Source organism: Exophiala xenobiotica, assembly GCF_000835505.1.
Source record: "Exophiala xenobiotica strain CBS 118157 unplaced genomic scaffold supercont1.1, whole genome shotgun sequence".
Lineage (NCBI taxonomy): Eukaryota > Fungi > Ascomycota > Eurotiomycetes > Chaetothyriales > Herpotrichiellaceae > Exophiala > Exophiala xenobiotica.
In genome coordinates this window covers 1,870,454-1,888,510 of record NW_013562494.1, presented here as the reverse complement: position 1 = coordinate 1,888,510, position 18,057 = coordinate 1,870,454, and the positions used below count along the sequence as shown (strand labels likewise).

The 18,057-nt window shown below is 51.6% G+C and overlaps 6 protein-coding genes across 6 annotated transcripts; 5 read left to right on the top strand and 1 right to left on the bottom strand.

Annotated features, from left to right (window-relative positions):
* Positions 1 to 111: 111 nt before the first annotated feature.
* Positions 112 to 2,148, top strand: PV05_00730 (uncharacterized protein). Its single transcript, XM_013465648.1, has one exon. The coding sequence runs from the start codon at positions 210 to 212 to the stop codon at positions 1,773 to 1,775; it is 1,566 nt and encodes a 521-aa protein (XP_013321102.1). The 5' UTR covers positions 112 to 209; the 3' UTR covers positions 1,776 to 2,148.
* A 537-nt stretch (positions 2,149 to 2,685) lies between these two features.
* Positions 2,686 to 4,107, bottom strand: PV05_00729 (uncharacterized protein). The gene is made up of 3 exons (XM_013465647.1): positions 3,693 to 4,107; positions 2,965 to 3,628; positions 2,686 to 2,880 (listed from the first exon to the last, which is right to left on the bottom strand). Exons 1-3 carry the CDS (start codon positions 3,984 to 3,986, stop codon positions 2,789 to 2,791), a joined length of 1,050 nt encoding a protein of 349 aa, XP_013321101.1. The 5' UTR covers positions 3,987 to 4,107; the 3' UTR covers positions 2,686 to 2,788.
* A 4,166-nt stretch (positions 4,108 to 8,273) lies between these two features.
* Positions 8,274 to 8,588, top strand: PV05_00728 (uncharacterized protein; the record flags this gene model as incomplete). Its single annotated transcript, XM_013465646.1, has 1 exon — positions 8,274 to 8,588. One exon carries the CDS (start codon positions 8,274 to 8,276, stop codon positions 8,586 to 8,588), a length of 315 nt encoding a protein of 104 aa, XP_013321100.1.
* A 1,414-nt stretch (positions 8,589 to 10,002) lies between these two features.
* Positions 10,003 to 11,173, top strand: PV05_00727 (uncharacterized protein; the record flags this gene model as incomplete). The annotated part of the gene is made up of 2 exons (XM_013465645.1): positions 10,003 to 10,075; positions 10,119 to 11,173. 2 exons carry the CDS (start codon positions 10,003 to 10,005, stop codon positions 11,000 to 11,002), a joined length of 957 nt encoding a protein of 318 aa, XP_013321099.1. The 3' UTR covers positions 11,003 to 11,173.
* A 754-nt stretch (positions 11,174 to 11,927) lies between these two features.
* PV05_00726 (uncharacterized protein) lies at positions 11,928 to 13,807 on the top strand (the record flags this gene model as incomplete). The annotated part of the gene is made up of 8 exons (XM_013465644.1): positions 11,928 to 12,212; positions 12,261 to 12,386; positions 12,439 to 12,524; positions 12,571 to 12,697; positions 12,748 to 12,780; positions 12,878 to 13,342; positions 13,394 to 13,486; positions 13,538 to 13,807. 8 exons carry the CDS (start codon positions 11,928 to 11,930, stop codon positions 13,805 to 13,807), a joined length of 1,485 nt encoding a protein of 494 aa, XP_013321098.1.
* A 440-nt stretch (positions 13,808 to 14,247) lies between these two features.
* On the top strand, positions 14,248 to 18,024 carry PV05_00725 (uncharacterized protein). The gene is made up of 2 exons (XM_013465643.1): positions 14,248 to 14,754; positions 14,807 to 18,024. The coding sequence occupies exons 1-2, from the start codon at positions 14,374 to 14,376 to the stop codon at positions 17,861 to 17,863; spliced, it is 3,438 nt and encodes a 1,145-aa protein (XP_013321097.1). The 5' UTR covers positions 14,248 to 14,373; the 3' UTR covers positions 17,864 to 18,024.
* Positions 18,025 to 18,057: the final 33 nt, after the last annotated feature.

Genomic DNA, 18,057 nt, shown 5'->3' with positions numbered 1-18,057 from the left:
CAGAGATGGCTGGAAAAGTGTTCGATTCCAGCAACAATTGCCCCGTGGAATGGTATATATTCATGGTCGCATTACGGTCTGTGCAATCTCCTCCTCTTCCACTCCATACAACGCACGGTGACCAGCATTGATACTTGCACAAGCCTCGCAGTGTACAGTGCCATTCTCATTCCTTGACAATCTACATTGTACTTTTGTATCCGTTCATTATGCATTTCCGTACTAGTAACGCCCTGATAGCGGCAGCTGCTCTCTCTTCTCTGCCTGTATCAACTGCCCTCCCCAGACCTCAAGCCGGCACCAATCCCACGGTTGACTGTCTCTTCAGCTGCCTAGGCTCTTCATATCCCAATTCCACCAATGTCTGCACCTCCAGCTTCAATGCAACTATCAGTGCCTGCATCACACAATGTCCCTCAGAGACCGTGTCTTCTGCAGTTACAATCCTAGCCGCATATTGCCAACATGCAGGTAATTCCACTGCTTCATCTGCATTCCCCCCTTTGGCGAATTTCACAGTGCCCTCCAACAGCAGTCAAGGCTGGAGTGACTGGACCACTAGTTCCACGACTACTACCACTACAACCTCCTCTACAACCACTACAACCACTTCCTCGAGTGCAGTCTGGGGCGATTGGAATGCGACCACGACTACTACCACTACTACCACACCTACCACCACAACCACCACTCTTTCTACCAGCCCTGCAGCCTGGGCAGATTGGAACACGACCAGCACTACCACTACCACGACGACAACTCCAGCCATCACGACAACCACTGAGATTTGGAGTGACTGGATGACGACGACTTCGTCTACCACGACAACTCCTTCTCCCTCTCCCACCACCACCGCCCCTACAGTCTGGGCAGATTGGAACACGACGAGTACAACCACGACCACAACGAGCACTACAACCACCACGACAACCACGACACCCTCCACCTGGGCTGACTGGACGTCGAGCTCTCCCATCCCCGTGGTTCCTGTAGCTCCTGCCACGACAGAGGCGTGGTCCGACTGGACGACGACAACATCTACAACGACCACAAGCACTACTACGACGACCACTACCACTACTACCACCACCACCCCAACCGCATGGGCGGATTGGACCTCGACCTCGAGCTCGACGACAACGACCACTCTAACCCCCGTAGCACCCACCACCACCGCCACCACCACCACGACAACGCCCGAGACATGGTCGGACTGGACCTCCAGCCCAACAACGTCGAGCACGACTACTCCCTGCACTACCACTACAACTACAACTACGACCACAACCACAACCACAACTCCATCACCATGGGCAGACTGGACGTCTACCACGACTACTCCCAGCACCACAACAACGACTACAATTCCATCAACATGGGCGGATTGGACTTCCACCACGACCACAACCACGAGCTCCTCGACAAGCTCCACCACGACCACAACACCTTCCTCGCCATGGGCTGACTGGACAACAACCACATTCTCCTCTTCAACAACAACATCCTCCACGCCCTTCCCCAACTCCACCTCCACCACATCCTGCACAACGACGAGCACCTCCAAAGCCAGCCTCGTCACCACCATCACATCCTCCAGCACCACGGCAAGCGGAACATGGACATTCGGCGCCCTTCCATCGACCTCTTCCTCCGGCACAGCGAGCTCCAGCATACCCGCCGCGCCGGCTGCGACGTTCACCGGCGCCGCGACCAAACTCGGCTCTGGCTCCGGCTTGATGATCGGTGCCCTCGTGGCGTTCGCTGCTTTGGTCTAACTCTAACCTGGACCTTCCTCATGTTTATCAGAAATGTTGCTTTTTTTTCCATTTGTACGACAAGAAGACAAGACAAAATCAATGCAAATGCAAATGCAATGCACTACGGGCAACGGGACAAAGATTTATTCGACACTTATTTTTTTAATACTAATCAACCCTTCACTTCAATGGGACGGATATGGGACGACGGTCAGAGGAATGGGAGGATGTCTTGATATCATGTGACGGAACATATGTGATCTGGATATACTACTACTAATGCTGATGCTGATGGCTGATGGCTGATGGCTGATATTGATACTGGGCTGGGCTGAGCTACTAGTAAGCTGAGATATAGAATGTAATTGTGCAAAACAACATGGTCTATCACCACTTCCTCTTCTCTTTGCTCATTAGTACTCCCCTATATTCGCAAGTCACTAATATGGCCCCCTTACTTTGAGTAAGGACATGCCATGTCATTGCCGCTACTCCGAACAATGGGCGTTATGGCTCAGCATGCGCCCTCGCTGACAAGTTCTCCTGCTGCTCGGCGTTTCACATAGATATACCCTATGCTTCGTACTCCGTACAACAAGTCATCATATCTTCTCTTGGGGGAGACCCGAGGCAGGTGATGCACGGCAGCGTCCAGATTCCACAGGAATGTTTGATCAGAGAGAACCGGTCCGCGGTGAGAAAGATGGCCCCGGATTCGAGTTGCTAGTTTCAGTAGTCGCTCAAGCGAATGAGCATGACTCTTGATCTGGTTCAAGGGCATCCCCAGCTGAGGACAGTGGGCTTCAGCGACTTGCGGTACACCGTCTCCGAGAGGCGACCACCGACGGCGGTTCTTCCGAGCATCCAGAAGCCGGGCGCCACGGCCATGGGATCTCCGCTCGTCTGTCGTTGAGCCCCATGGGCCCGTATCGTGTAGAACTCGAGTCTGTTCAAAAATTGTCCGCATTTCAAAGGCTGATTCGAGGTAGGTGGTGAGTCATTCCCCGTCCCATACACGCCGCTCGTTCTCGTCAGCTAACGACAACAGGCCAGCCACTGCTCAAGTCCAAATAGTTGAAACCGAACTGGAAGTCGTTGAACGCGTATCCTATCTGCGGATTGACTGAAGAAAGAGCTCCGTCAGCACGGCCTCTGATAAGACAACCTTCACGAACAAAGAAAAAGCAAGCAAGTAGGAAATACGCACCGTAATGATAGTAAAGGGCGATCCTGCCAGCATCTTCGTCGAAAATCACACCTTGTCCACCGGGAGCATACACGTTCTCGCCATGGCTCCCCAGCACCAGCGTGCCTCCATTGCCATCGAGACAGCTCTTGCCGGCCTGGTCACTGAAGGGGCCAGTTGGACTAGTCGCACGACACACCATGATTTTATACTCGTCGCCAGGCGCGGCGAGATTGCCCGGTAGGTTGCAGCACGCGCCACTCGAGAAGAAGAGATAGTAGTACTTGGTTCCCCCCTGAAGCCACCAAAACTGGAAACTACCCTCGACGATGGCCGGACCAGATCCATTGACCGGATGGGTGGAGTTGTAGGCGATGTTATTCGGGCTGGTGCCATTGGAGTCGGATTCAGAATCTGGTGGAGACGACAGTTGAGTTTGGTAGATGCCATTCCACGCGGAACCGAAAGACATGAAGAAGGGTGCGGTCGACGACTCGCGGAACAGGTTCGGGTCGATCAAGTTGTACGAGTTGCTCTTGGGCAAGCCTAGACTGCCCTGGTCTGTCCAGGTTCCTGCTTCGAGAGTGTCGGATGTAGCGAGGCCAATGTCCGAAGTTTGCAGGCCGACGAGTGAGACTGCGTAGTATGCATAATATGTGTCGTCGACGAGGAACACGTCAGGTGCCTGTAGAATAGTCCGTTAGGTACAGATGGGGAATTGATTGTGATCGGATCAGTCCTTGACATACCCAGATCTCCTGGTTCTCAATGACCTGGATCTCACTGCCGTTGGGCAACATGGCGCCCTGATACTCCCACGGCCCAGTCAAGTTGGGAGCCGAGGCTATGGCAATATTGCCATTTGTTGAGAACCGAAACCAAGTCCCATCTGCACGTCGGACCACGGAGGGATCGTGAATGGCAGAACAATTCCCACTGCAAGGCTCTGGGTCCGGCCAGGTACTAGTATTGTTGCTGTCTGCTTCGATTACTCCAACCTTCAAGAGACTGACTGTTGACAGAAGCTGGAAGATTGATTTCATGATGCAGGAACCTTGGAAGTGCAGTCTAGGGAGGAATGGCGTAATGAATGTAGACCAGCACTTGAGAAAGGACACTCGGACGACGTAGTGCCTGGGATAGAAGAGAGAGCGTACCGTTTACCTCCATATATGACTTGTCGATAAGTCGCATCATTGTACATAGTACACTGTACCTTGGTAGCATGTTTCACCTTAGCTAGCAATGTTATGATGAGATTAGCAGGTGTGGACATTTAGGGGCCAAAGACTGGATCGCTTGCACTGTCGCAGGGCTGAATATAGAACAATGCGTACGTGGAGAAGATGCAGATCTAAACCCAGTGCGTGCAGTCGAAACTCGACCGAAGCCCATCATCAAGTTTGCGATGGAAGTCCAGGGAGGCGAAGCAGGTTCAAGCCAGCCCTGCCCAGGATACATTAAGAACCCATATTTGCCATCCAGCCTGGTGAAAGTGGTTATGTCACCTGCTTGGGGGCCTTACATTTTCATGTCCGCGTAATCATCGAACAAGGGCACAAGCACAGATGCAGTCCCAGTCTGTGGGCCACTCACAATTCCGCGCCTGGTGTCGCCTTTCTCCTCAATTGTGCGTTGATCGAATGGTTGTTCAGCCGTGCCCAGCATGGCGATCTAGATTTTGAGCCTTCCACTCCTTCTTATCGAACCTGATACCGCAGGCTGGAATACTGCTCGCTAGAAACTCCACCCACGGCTTCCAGCCAGTTTGCAGCTTCAAGAATTGAGGGAACATCCTTCAGTCCGTGAGAGCCCGGGAGACAACCCATATATATGATACAAATAACTGTTGGGACTCTGTCCATCTGCCAATGTCATTTTCTGCCATTCCAACACATCTCTCCATCTTGCTCCTGAGACAACAAGTCCCAAAGGAGCTTTCAGTTTATTGTACCGGTAGTTCCTGTGGAGTTCTTTTAGACGTCAGCTCCAGCTCACTGTGATGGTTGGCAGCGCCTGATAGCCCAGTATGATCGGGTTGTTTTGCTACTGAACTGGAATGTTGATCTTGTCCCATGGGATATGGCTGGTGAGCATTCCTCTTGCGTCGATAGTAGAGGAAGAGACCGGCTGCACCAACAAGAAGCACTGCAACACCAAATCCCACTCCAACACCGGCACCGACCGCGGTGCTGTTCGAGCTGCCTCTGGTGCTTGAGGATACACTGCTTGATGCCGACGAAGCGGTTGGAGAGGAGGCCGGGCTCGACGTTGCCGTAGAAGTTTGTGAGCTGGAACTCGTGGTCACGACCAAACTAGACGTACTAGTACTAGTTGCGCTTGGGTTGGGATAGGTCGTGGGAATATCGATGGCTGTGAGCGTATACGGTGTGCCTGAGAAGCTCAAAACCTCGTCACCACTATCAGGCGCGCATGAGCACCCGGGATCGCAGCAGTACGTGTCTGTGCCGGTTTCATTGCAACTAAAGACTGCATTGCCCAAATTTTGTTCTAGGTAACCACAGAGGTAAGCGTTGGAACTTTGGTGACAACACGAGATGGTGAACTCACGATCGAGACAAAAATCTGGACAGGCGCCGGACTCCCAGCTGTGGTCGGTACATGTTCCTCGAGCGTACTGATTGACGCCATCAACAACACCAGTCAAGCAAAGCTTGTTGGAGAGACAGGCTTGCTTGGTGAAGCAACAGAATGAATAAGTGTCTTCGGGTTCACATGGTACATCCGCTGGGGATACGAATCCACTAGGAAAGAAGCAAGTAGCTACAGACATCTTGCGTCCGCGAATGTAAGAGATAAACGCAGCAGCCGTGCAAAGGATCAAAGAGCAGTGGAAAGGAGCCGCAAATGCATTCTGTGACCGATCGTGGAAAAACATCGCTTGAAGAGGATGGTAGTACGGGCCTTGAGGCGCACCCAGCAAGAGGCAGCCCGAACCAAACTCACATGCTGCCGTGCTTCATGCACGTTTGATATCGCCCACTTACAGCCAATCATCCGAGTACTGTGGTGGCGAGTATGCCAGCCTTCGCAACGCCCCTTCCACTGCCCGTGGTGATTGACAGCTGTTCCACAAAGCTTGAGATTGTCAAGCTTGTTCGACTGGGCCTTCTTCCGACGTTTGGTTCAGTTGATGCATCCATTAGCTATTCTTAGATAATATCGCTTGAAGAAGCTGCCAAAAGTGCGGCATTTCCGACAAGGAGTGAGATACCTAAAGCAATAGCAGGGCGTTCCTGAGTCGTCTCGGCAGCCGCAGTGCCAGTCAAGCCGCTTCCAAGCCGCACAAGAGGACACAAGGCGCAGCTGGTGTCAACAACTCATGGTCAAAGACTTTCTCCTCGTCTAAATCTCTTCCTTCTCACTTACCACTGACAACTTGAGGTTCAACAACAAACAAAACCAACAAGAACAACAACAGCTGGTCCCGAAAGGGCCGCTAGTATCAAGCGTTGTCTCTGCCTGATTAGCTCTGAAGCATTTGTCAAAATAGCCTCAGGAACAGTCTCTCTGAGCGACTACTGCAGTAAGTGAGTCCAAGGACAATGAACTGAGTCACAAACCTCATCCCTGCCACCCTTGACCTTTATGAGCTGACTCCTTCTTTCATCGTAGTGTTTTCATTGTGCGACATTTTCAGCAGCGAAAGACTTCTAGATCCTGTCATCCCACACCTGGAGGCCGACTCGAGGAAGCAATCTCACAATCTGCCTCAAAAGGATGATCACATCTCAGCCTGGTAAGTATTTTCACCTTCCTTCGAGTCCTTCGCAGAGGCTGACGCAGCAGATCTTTAGCATCCAAAGAGCCTCCTGCCACTGTGGCAAAAGAGATATCAGAACCCTGCCACAGGCAAACACCCTCCAGAAATCCATGCAGATTTGACACAACAAAAGAGAGACAAGCAGATCATTATGTTTCGCAAGGAAAATGCGAGAACACAGAGCCTGTCACATGTGGCAGTGACAAACCCACCCATCAACATGCGATCTCACTTGGCTGGGTGCATCTGAAGATGGCCGTTCGCATTGCTGAGAGCTGCTGAAAAAAGCCTGTATGCGGTGCAATGAATGCGATTTGAAGCGTTTCTACCTGTTGCAGGGATGGCGAGACTCATCAAGTGTCATAACCTTCGACCACTTCAAGAGCTTGAAACAGCTTCTCGCAGCAGCAGTGATGTGCAGGCTCAATGTCGCGTGGTCCAAACCACGTAACAACCTGCAAGCCATACGCGATCGTCAGCCTTGTGGCGGGCGGCTGTCAACGCGAACCAATACCTCTCCTTTGCAGATAATCCTTCCGCCAGCCAAGCGACGCGCAGATCATCAAACTGCGCCTGCGGCTTCGATGCAGACCGGGATTAGTTTATTTCCATACATTGGAGATGGCAAAGACCAAAATATATATCAACAACTGTCCCAACCTCAGCCATGTCATACTGGTCAACGTCACCGGAATCCCAGCATATCAGCGGCTGCTGATGGATTGACTGGCATAAGATTTGGAGGAGAAATAACCGAGAAGCTTGGCCATCCTTTCCATGGTGGCAACCGACTAACGGTCGACACACATGCCAGTCTCATCGCACAAGCCTGCACGAACGAGGTGGCCACTGAAGTTCAGCAAACGATGAGACTGGCATGTGTGTGCCTGTCTTTGCGGTTGACACACATGTCGCCAACATGGCCAAGCTTCTCGGTTAGCTGCTGGAACATTGTTCCACTCCGGACCGCGCGGTGATATCGCTGTAAACGGTGCACGACATCATACGCGACGTATCAAACTCTTTCATAGCCTCATGAGGCCGACACCGAGTCCGAATTGTCCGACACTGAACTCTTGAGAAGATTTGAACAAATCCATGGCGGCGAACTTTTGAAGTGCGAAGATGAGAATAAGAACAATGTCAATACCCAAACACAGCCGCTTCAGCCGCGACCATCAAACAAGAGTCTGAAGACACCAGCCGCGACTCCGCTTGCAGTGGTGCTGTTAGCCGTCAAAGCAACACATACTGGCAGACAGGCTGCCATAGCAATCAACCTGCGAGCTGAAATTGAGACTGGCGCCATGAAACAGGCTGTCCCTGCGGATTACAACGAGGTTGCCACGGCACTCCTTTCCACAGGTCTGCCCAAGCACAGCCGCTTCAGCCGCGGCCATCAACCAAGAGCATGCTTTCCTGCCCACAGACACCAAGTTGGAGACTCGCGCCGCCATGGCAATCGGCCTGCGAGCCTGAAGACACCAGCAGCGCCTCCGCTTGCGGTGGTGCTGTTAGCCGTCAAAGCAACACATAAGTATTGGGGATGAGAGGAGGGGGTAGTGGCCCACCTCCTTGTCGAGAGATGGGCATTGCTGTAGGAGGATTGATTGAGCAGGCCATCTTCCGCGATCCTTACCCTGCTGCCGCGTGGAAGGCCGCTGCAACGGTCGTTTTCAACGTGCAGATCCTTAACTCGTCCACATTCGAAGCTATCACAGGCACCCCGGCCTCAGACACTCCGATTACCTTAGATACCTATACCGAGCTCGGCCTTCCGTTCTTTGAACTCCCCGAAGAAAAGAGCGACATACATGGGCGTAAAGACTTGAAATATCGGCTGGAGAGCGCGATGGTCTGATTGTGGACTTGTGTCTATACACAGAAGGAGTACCTTCCTAGGATTGTATGCGCGAGAATTTCGCTGAACCCACGACAATGTAGGTTCTTCTGCTCGGGCCGTGTCTCCTTCGGAGGCAGGTGGTGCACTGGCGCAGACCAGTGTGCCATCTGCTTGTCCACATAGGAGTAGGCGGATGGAATGGTTTGAAAGACTTCTTGGTGCGTAAGTCTTTCAACCATTCCATCCGCCTACTCCCATGTGGGCAGAGATACCTCCCATGGCCTCTGGAGCGGACAGGACGAGTATGGTGTCTCTGCTCACGATTGTCTCGAAGAACAGCCACACACAGCCGCAGAGAAGGGCAAAGGACGGGCCACTCTTAGCCATGATGACTATCATCAAACAACATTCGCATTCGAATGGTGTCGGATCGCCTGCTACACACACAGCTGCAGAGAAGGGCAAGGGAATGGCCACACTGTAGTATCACGGACTGAAAAACAGAAGGTGTCATGAGATAGATGAATTGCAATACAAAGGACTTCCAAGTTTCAAGGCAATGTTGATGACCGAGTGCCAAGCAATTTGGAATTATCGGCACTCTTGCCTCATTTGTTCAAAATCACGTGGTTACCCCTGCAATCCCGTGACATCCTGATGCACCAGAAAAGGCCACTCCTGTGACTTCCTTGATCTATTATAGAGAAGGCCATGATCCCTAGGTGCCTTAATTGCGAAGGACCCTTCAGTGTCTGCAGTGCGGTCGTTTTACTACATCCGAGACAACACCTCTTCCTGTGGCTTGGATATGAAAGAGGCGTGATCAGCAACACGGACTTTTGAATATTAACACCGGGTTGTGCTTTCTGATGCCTAGTGAGCCCACTTGAGTTTCTGTACCTGCATTGGTGACATCCCGATTTTGGGTCATGCAATACAGCGGACATAAGCCGCACCTCGCCTTGAATAACGGGGCCCTGCATGGCGACGAAAGCGCGAGGTTTCGTGACGTTCAAGAGTATGCTTGCGAAAAGACTTTGTCATTTTCTCGCCAACATGAGACAGACACACGCTACCACTTCATGCGGCTTGCTGACAATTTCCACCGGAGCTAATGGCCTTGTCACGCTTTGCACATAAGGCATTAATGACTCCAGTACGGACAACCAGTTATGGTACAAGGTATGGAGCCGAAAGTGCAGGCTTCAGCTGCACACGAGGCGATTTTGAAAGCACTTGGCCTGAATCTTAGGAAGCATGACAACCCCGTCCAGATTATGTGACTGCAGATATAATGACAGGATCGTTGTTTGGTGAGGGTATTTAAGAAGACCATGAAACGCTCGACAATTGACAGTGAAGTGAAGACAGACAACTTCGACACCCGAGAACAGCCATCTTTCCCTACCACAAAGTCTCCGGTCTGCTCAACATGGAATTCGGCTGGGGCTCTACCGGCAAAGAAATTGTCGACTTGTTCAAGGACAGGGTCGCCGGAAAGACATGTACGCATTACCTCCTTGCTGCAATACCTGCTTATCGAAATAGTCTTGATCACTGGTCCAACCCCAGGCGGCATAGGCGCCGAGAGTGCAAAGAGTCTTGCCACTGCAGACCCGAAGCACCTGATACTGGCTGGACGAACCCTTTCGAAGATTCAACCTCTCATCGACGATCTCAGCAGCACTCATCCAAATGTCAAAGTCAGCTTCGTCCAACTTGACCTTGCAAACCTGAAATCGGTGAGGGAGGCGGCTGAGAGTGTCAAGGTTGCGCTCGCTGGTGACAAGATCGATGTTGTCATTCTCAACGCCGCCGTCATGGCTTGTCCTTATGCGTTGACGGCGGACGGTGTGGAGTCCCAATTTGCGACGAATCACCTCGGACACTTCTTGTTTGGAAACCTCTTGCTCAAAGACGGCTTGGTGGGATCACGCGTCGTGGTCGTTAGCAGCTTAGCCTCGCAGCGCAAGGCCGACTTTCTCATGCCAGCCTTGAAAGATCTTACCTATGATCATGGGAAGACTTACGATCCAATAGCGGCATACAGTGTATCCAAGGCTTGCAATGTTTTGTATGCAAAGCGCCTGGCTAAAATGCTCGCACCCAAGCGAATCTCGACGTTCAGTTTGAATCCAGGAAGTATTTTGACCAACCTCCAAGGCTACATTACAGAAGACATGAGGAATCAAGCCATGGAAGTGTTTAGGAAAGAAAATCCGGGAGTGACGCTTCCAGAACGCAAGAGCTTACAGCAGGGATGTGCGACTCAGCTTCGTGCAGCACTGGATCCTAGCCTAGATGGTCATTCAGGAGCCTATCTCGATGATTGCCAGGTGAAAGAGACAACTGAGCATAAGGATGCGGAGGCGTATATGGACGAAGTCTGGACACTAAGTGAGAAATTAGTTGGTGAGAAGTTTGTCTTCTAGGGTGGATATGTCAGTATGTCAGTATGTCAGGCGAAGGAGATATATCGGACGAGGCTGGAGTACTGTAGGATTGTAGGATTGTGACCTTGAGGATGGTATCGTCAGCACCGGCGAGTCAGCCCATTGCTCTTTCTTAAAGAACGGTTGGACTCGGTAACAGCGGAAATGGAGGATGAATACTCCGTATGACATACTGTAGCAAAGCAATAACCATCTCCCCTCAATAGTGCCCAGCCTGGGCACTGCACGGCTTCACTGAAATCGAGACTTGGCGCTCTTGTCCAAGCGTGGCAGCCGGGGTTGTCTCCCAATGCGGTAATGGGCCTAGGATATGGCCAGCAGGACGCCGCACACCAGATCTCGTTGATCGAGTCAGCCGGTCGTGCCTAATGTCCTCGATGGTCCAGAATGTGGGGTTGTATGCGGGTTGTGCGCTCGAAGACGATCGGAAAAGGCGGAGGTGGTCTGCCAAATGCTGGAGTGAAAAGGGCCAAGGCTGGGCGTATCGTATACCAAGAGGACAAGACTAGGATTCACTCCTCTCTCTCCGCTTCATCCTCTTACCTAGGTATTTTGTTCGCCTTCTGGCATCTGATTCGCCGTGTCTGTATGCTGACAACGTCTTATCTTGGCTCCATGCCCTCAGTTCATCCTGTTGCACGTCACCTCCAACGAATTCCAATACCGAGATGTTGGCAAATGCTCCACGGTTTGTCTAGAGCCACAGATCGAGGACCTTTGCAGCTTGCGGCCAACGATCCAGTTGTGGAAGTGAGCTCGGTCATTGCCAGATAGGGGAAGGCAAACTTAACAATCTTGCGGAAGTGCGGGTATAAGAGAACCTGCACCATCCTCACCGGGAACGACGTCTGCCTCATCTTTCACTTTTGTTCTTGAACACGCTTTCCCATCGCAACACCTCAAGATGTCGAATGTACCCGTCCGACCTCTCACGCCAACTTCAACTGAGAAGCATGACCCTGTTGAACTTGAGCAGGCCCCGACCTCGAAGTCGGTGGATTCAGGGCGCAATGACATTGACCCGGAGTTTTCGCCAGATGAACAGCGCAAAATCGTCCGACGTATCGACAGACGCCTGATCGTCACCTGTGGTCTCATGTACTGTATTTCTTTGATGGACCGCACCAACTTATCCAATGCTGCCATTGCTGGCATGGTGGTGGAGCTTAATCTCATCGGGTTCCGCTATGTCAGTCTCCACGTAGGCTGCACGACTCGTCCACTGATTTGCTTCCAGTCGACCATAGCATTGGTCTTCTTTGCGACATATACCCTCTGTCAGCCACCAGCAACGGTGATGTGTAGGAAGATTGGCCCAAGGCCATTCCTAGCTTCCATCACCTTGGCATGGGGAATAGTTATGGTACGTCCCTCTAACCGGGTGCTTCTAATCTGGGGCTGAACTTCCCATTAAGATCGGATTTGGTTTTCCGGAGACATGGGGTCCAATGATACCACTCAGACTGATCCTAGGAGTCCTCGAAGCTGGCTTCTTCCCAGGGTAAGTTTCACCGCCGATATATGTACCATGACCTGATGAAAGGAAGCTGTGTTTATCTCATCTCAACTTGGTACACGAGATATGAGCTCCAGAAGCGATACTCGATCTTCTACCTCATCGGCTGCTTAGCTTCTGCCTGCTCCGGTATTCTCGCCTATGGGCTGATGCAAATGGTTCGTCTGCGACTGTTCCCATCTCTGCATCACGTACTTACCACAGATAGGACGGCCTCGCTGATTACAGCGGATGGCGATGGGTAAGTGATCGCCTCCAAGTGAAGGCTGTGCTATTCAAGCATGAGTCTTATGCTTTGTTCTTGTCTGCATTGTGACCGCTTGCTGACTGTTCGGCAGATTTTCATCATGGAAGGCATCCTAACTTGCGTCGTTGGCATAATAGGGTACCTTTTCTTGGTTGACTTCCCGGACCGCGCCGCCAAAACCTCATGGGCCTTTTTGAACGAGCGCGAATGCCAGTTCATCATCCGACGCATTGCCAAAGATCGCAGTGATGCAGAATTGGAGCCATTCAACTTGAAGAAATGGGCAGCTTCTGGCTTGGACCTGAAGATCTGGGGCTTCGCTCTGATCTTCTTCTCCATCACGACTCAGGCCTATGCCATTGCGTACTTCTTGCCCATCATCCTCCATGAAAATATGGGGTTCTCAATTGGTGCCTCACAATGTTTAGTCGCCCCTCCATATGCTTTCGCTGGTATCTTGATGTTCGCGACCTCGTGGGCTGGCGACAGATGGCATATGAGAGGTCCAGTCCTGGTCTTCAACTGCCTCGTTTGCTTTGTGGGACTGCCGCTCATGGTAAGTAATGTCTTTTTGTCTATGCAGTTGGTAGTGACTAAAGAAATCCAGGGTTTTGTCCAGAGCTCTGGTGTGCGGTACTTTGGTGTTTTCCTAACCACCGCCGGCGTCAACGCCAACATCCCGGCAGCCATGGCGTATCAAGTAAGTCTTGTTCCACGAAGCACCAAGTGTTAGCTGACTCTGTGAAACCAGGCAAACAACATCCGCGGGCAATGGAAGCGGGCGTTTGCAAGTGCAACACTCGTAGGGTTCGGTGGCATCGGTGGCATCGCGGGCTCTTTGATTTTCCGTTCACAAGATGCGCCTCACTATCGGCCTGGAATATATGCGGCCCTTGCTTGCGACGGACTCATCATCATGATCGTGGGCATCTTGTCAATCCACTTCCGCAGATGCAACCGGAAGGTCGCAAAGGGTCAGATGGTCATCGAAGGCCTTGAAGGGTTCAGGTACACAATTTGAGCGACACCCGAGAATGAGTTGGACGTTTGATGCCGGTTGGAAGTCTGCGATGGAAGACGTCATCTGATGAAGCAAGTCATGCGGGTCAATGGTTGATACTTGGTACTGGAATATGTTGCCATGTGGCAAATGCAGTCGAGCATTAGTCGATATGTTGTACGGACCTACAGAATGTCAAAGAACATGTTGGTGCTGCCACCCAGATTCGAAGGCGAGTTGGACGGAGGTGGAAGGGCCATCTGACGTAATCACGTGACATCAAGTTGCCGGAAGCGGCACTTGGCTTGGCTCGCTGCTCAAGGCCGCCATCACCCGCTCAGTGCCGCTCAAGGGCTAGTCGGCTGCGCTGCGCTGGCGCGGCGGTCTGTTCAGCCTAGACCCCGGTTAGAAAAAGTGAGGACCCCAGAGGTACCTGCCTTAGCCTAGAATTATCTCCATGACAGCAGGCGGGAGGCGGTAAGTTATGGGTTGCTTCAAGGGCAGAAGTCACCATGATTAGTTGACTTGACCATCTACCACCGCATTCCGTTGGCCTGGATCTGATCCAGTCGCAAATTCCTTTCTACATGAGATTGTCCGTCCGCCTTGCATACTCGTCGCTCCTTTCGCTTCGAACCTTGAGCCCGCTGACATTCCGCCCTCGACCAATATCAAGACCTCTCATGTCGACCGCCTCCTTCCAACAAAGTCCTCCCTCGCGCCCCTTTGCCACAGTCATGAGCTCAGTCAGGCACATAACAGATAACTTGGAGAAGCCGGATCTCGACGATAGATCGTATCGTGTCATCGAGCTCCCAAACAAACTCGAAGCATTACTCGTTCATGATGCGCAGACGGACAAGGCCAGTGCAAGTCTCAATGTCAATGTTGGGAACTTCTGTGATGAAGAAGACATGCCCGGCATGGCACATGCCGTAGAGCATTTGCTATTCATGGGCACAGAGAAGGTGAGGTGGCAACATTCAGCCAGGTACTCAAGGATCACTAACCCCCTCGCAGTATCCGATCGAGAATGAGTACAGCTCCTACCTCTCCTCCAACTCTGGGCACTCCAATGCATACACCGCCGCTACGCAGACGAACTACTTCTTCGAATGTGCCGCGTCGCACGAGTCGCACGATGATGTCCCAAATGGTGCGGTCAACGGGACGAGGGAGGCGCCGACGAATGGGACATCGAGAGGGCCATTATATGGTGCTCTAGACCGATTTGCACAGTTTTTCGTGAAGCCTCTCTTCCTAGAAAATACTCTGGACAGGGAATTGAGAGCAGTGGACTCGGAGAACAAGAAGAACCTACAGAGCGATGCTTGGAGATTGTCGCAGCTAGCAAAGTCTCTGTCGAACCCTCAACATCCCTACCACCATTTCTCTACCGGGAACTTGCAGACACTCAGAGATGAGCCGGAGAAAAGAGGTGTCAAGATACGAGACGAATTCATTCGCTTTTATGAAAGACACTATTCCGCGAACAGGATGAAGCTTGTCGTGTTGGGCCGCGAGTCTCTGGATGAGCTGGAAGGCTGGGTCGCCGAACTTTTCTCCGAGGTCAAAAACAAAAACCTGGGACAAAATCGATGGGACGGAATTGAGATGTTAACAAAGGATCAGCTGTCCACCGAGATTCTTGCAAAGCCTGTCATGGAGTCACGCTCGCTCGAAATCAGCTTTCCATGGCAGGATGAAGAAGAGATGTACGAAACGCAACCGGCGAGGTACATCAGCCATTTGATTGGACATGAAGGACCTGGTAGCGTTCTAGCATACTTGAAGGACAGGGGATTAGCTCAGACCCTTTCAGCTGGATATCATCCTGTCTGTCCGGGCTCCGCGTTTTTCGAGATTGACATCGGATTGACCCCAGATGGTCTCAAGAAGTACCATGAGATCGTCACCATTGTCTTCCAATATATCGGCATGATGAAGGCAAATCCACCTGTCGAGTGGATGCACGAAGAAATGAAGAATATGGCCGAAGTCGATTTCAGATTCCGACAGAAATCCCCGGCTAGCCGCTTCACGAGTGCCACAAGCAGTGTGATGCAAAAGGGTTTGCCCCGCAGCTGGCTGCTCAGTGGTACAAGCAAGTTCCGAAAATTTGATGCCAAAGCCATTGTGCAAGCCATGCAATACCTCAGGGAGGACAACTTCCGGCTGATGCTAGTGTCCCAAGAGTATCCCGGCACATGGACCCAGAAGGAGAAATGGTACGGAACGGAGTACAAGGTGGAGAAAATACCTACAGATGTTTTATCAGGAGTACGGAAGGCTTTGTCATCACCCCAGAATGAGACGCCCAAGGAACTTCATCTTCCCCACAAGAACGAGTTTATCCCGACCAAGCTGGACGTGGAAAAGTTGGATATCAAGGAGCCAGCGAAGACGCCAAAACTGCTACGCAACGATGACATGGTTCGGCTCTGGTGGAAGAAGGATGACACCTTCTGGGTGCCGAAAGCCAACATCAACATCAAGCTGAGAAATGCAATCACTTACTGCAGCCCGGCAAGTTATGTCAAGAGCGTGCTTTTCCTCAACCTGGTCAAAGATGCTTTATCGACCTATTCTTATGATGCCGAGATATCAGGTCTTTCCTACGCCATTATCCCGAATCAGCTCGGCGTGGATATCAGCGTGCATGGATATAATGACAAGATGGCTGTTTTTCTCGAAAAGATCTTGTCCACCATCCGAACTATTGAGATCAAGGATGACCGGTTTGAGATCATCAAGGAACGCATGGAACGTAAATACAAGAACTGGTATTATCAGCAGCCATACTACCAGATTGGAGACTACACAAGATGGTTGCTGAATGAACGTGGGTGGATGACAGATTCCTACGCAGCAGAGCTTCCGCACATCACCGTCGAGGATGTCAAAACTTTCGGACCCGAGCTTCTCCAACAAGTGCATACTGAGGTTCTTGCCCACGGCAATCTGTACAAGGAAGATGCGAAGAAGATTGCCAACCTAATCGAGTCGACTTTGAAACCACGTACTTTGCCGGTGTCACAATGGCAGCTGAGAAGAAATGTCATTGTGCCAGAGGGAAGTAACTTCGTGTACAAGCACACGCTAGGCGACCCGGCGAATATCAACCACGCCATCGAGTACTATCTGGATGTCGGCCATGTCATGGACATTCCGCTTCGATCAAGACTGCAATTGTTTGCTCAGATGACCGACGAACCAGCCTTTGACCAACTCAGGACGAAGGAACAACTAGGCTATGTTGTGTGGAGCGGCATCCGCCCTGCTGCTGTAACGATGGGTTACAGAGTGCTCATCCAAAGTGAGCGAGACCCTGACTATCTTGAAACGCGTATCAACGCGTTCTTGCTCAAGTTCAAGCAAGATCTGGAAGAAATGTCCGAGGAAGATTTTGAAGGACACAAGCGAAGTCTCGTGAATAAGAGACTCGAAAAGCTGAAGAACCTCGACTTTGAGACGAACCGCCTTTGGGCCTATATTAGCGGCGAGTACCTCAACTTTTACCAAGTCGATCGGGATGTAGCAGTCATCAGACAGCTCACTAAGGACGACATAAAGCAATTCTACGCTCGGTACATTGACCCCGAGTCGCCCAACCGGGCCAAGGTGTCTGTTCATCTTGAAGCACAGTCTTCAGCTCCTGTGGCCGAAGTGTCAGCGTCAGAAAAGAAGGACCAATTCGTCGGGCTTATTGGACAAGCTCTTGGTTCTCTTGGCGTCGATGTCGAAGAGATCAGGCTCAAGACTCATTTTGAGAAGGTTGATCCCATTGACCATGCTGGAACCACAGATGCAATCAAGGAGTATATTGGCACATCCCTTCCGGCATCAAACAGCGACGAGATCGTGGGACAGATCAAGGAGGCAATGCCTCAACTCTTGGTGGCCCTGAAGATCAAGCCTGTCACGCCTCCGACAGATAGTGCTGAGGTCGCTTCAAAGATCCCAACACCTGTGATCATCAAGGACGCTTATCGATGGAAAGCTGGCTTGCAAGTGACCCAGGGTCCTCTTGCAGTGGAGGATATCCGCAGTTTTGAGGATCTCGAGTCGAAGTTGTGACACTCGGCGGACTGTGATCAGGCCTATAGCTGGTGTAGACGATAGAGGCTTGGACTGCACAGCGACGGCGTTGTTCGGCTAGCATCTTTTATCATGTAGACTGGAGATAGATGGCGTGTTGGAGTGCAGTGGAATATATGATGTTGAGCGACCCTGTCCACGCCTGGCTGGGTGCCTGGTGTATTTGGCATCCT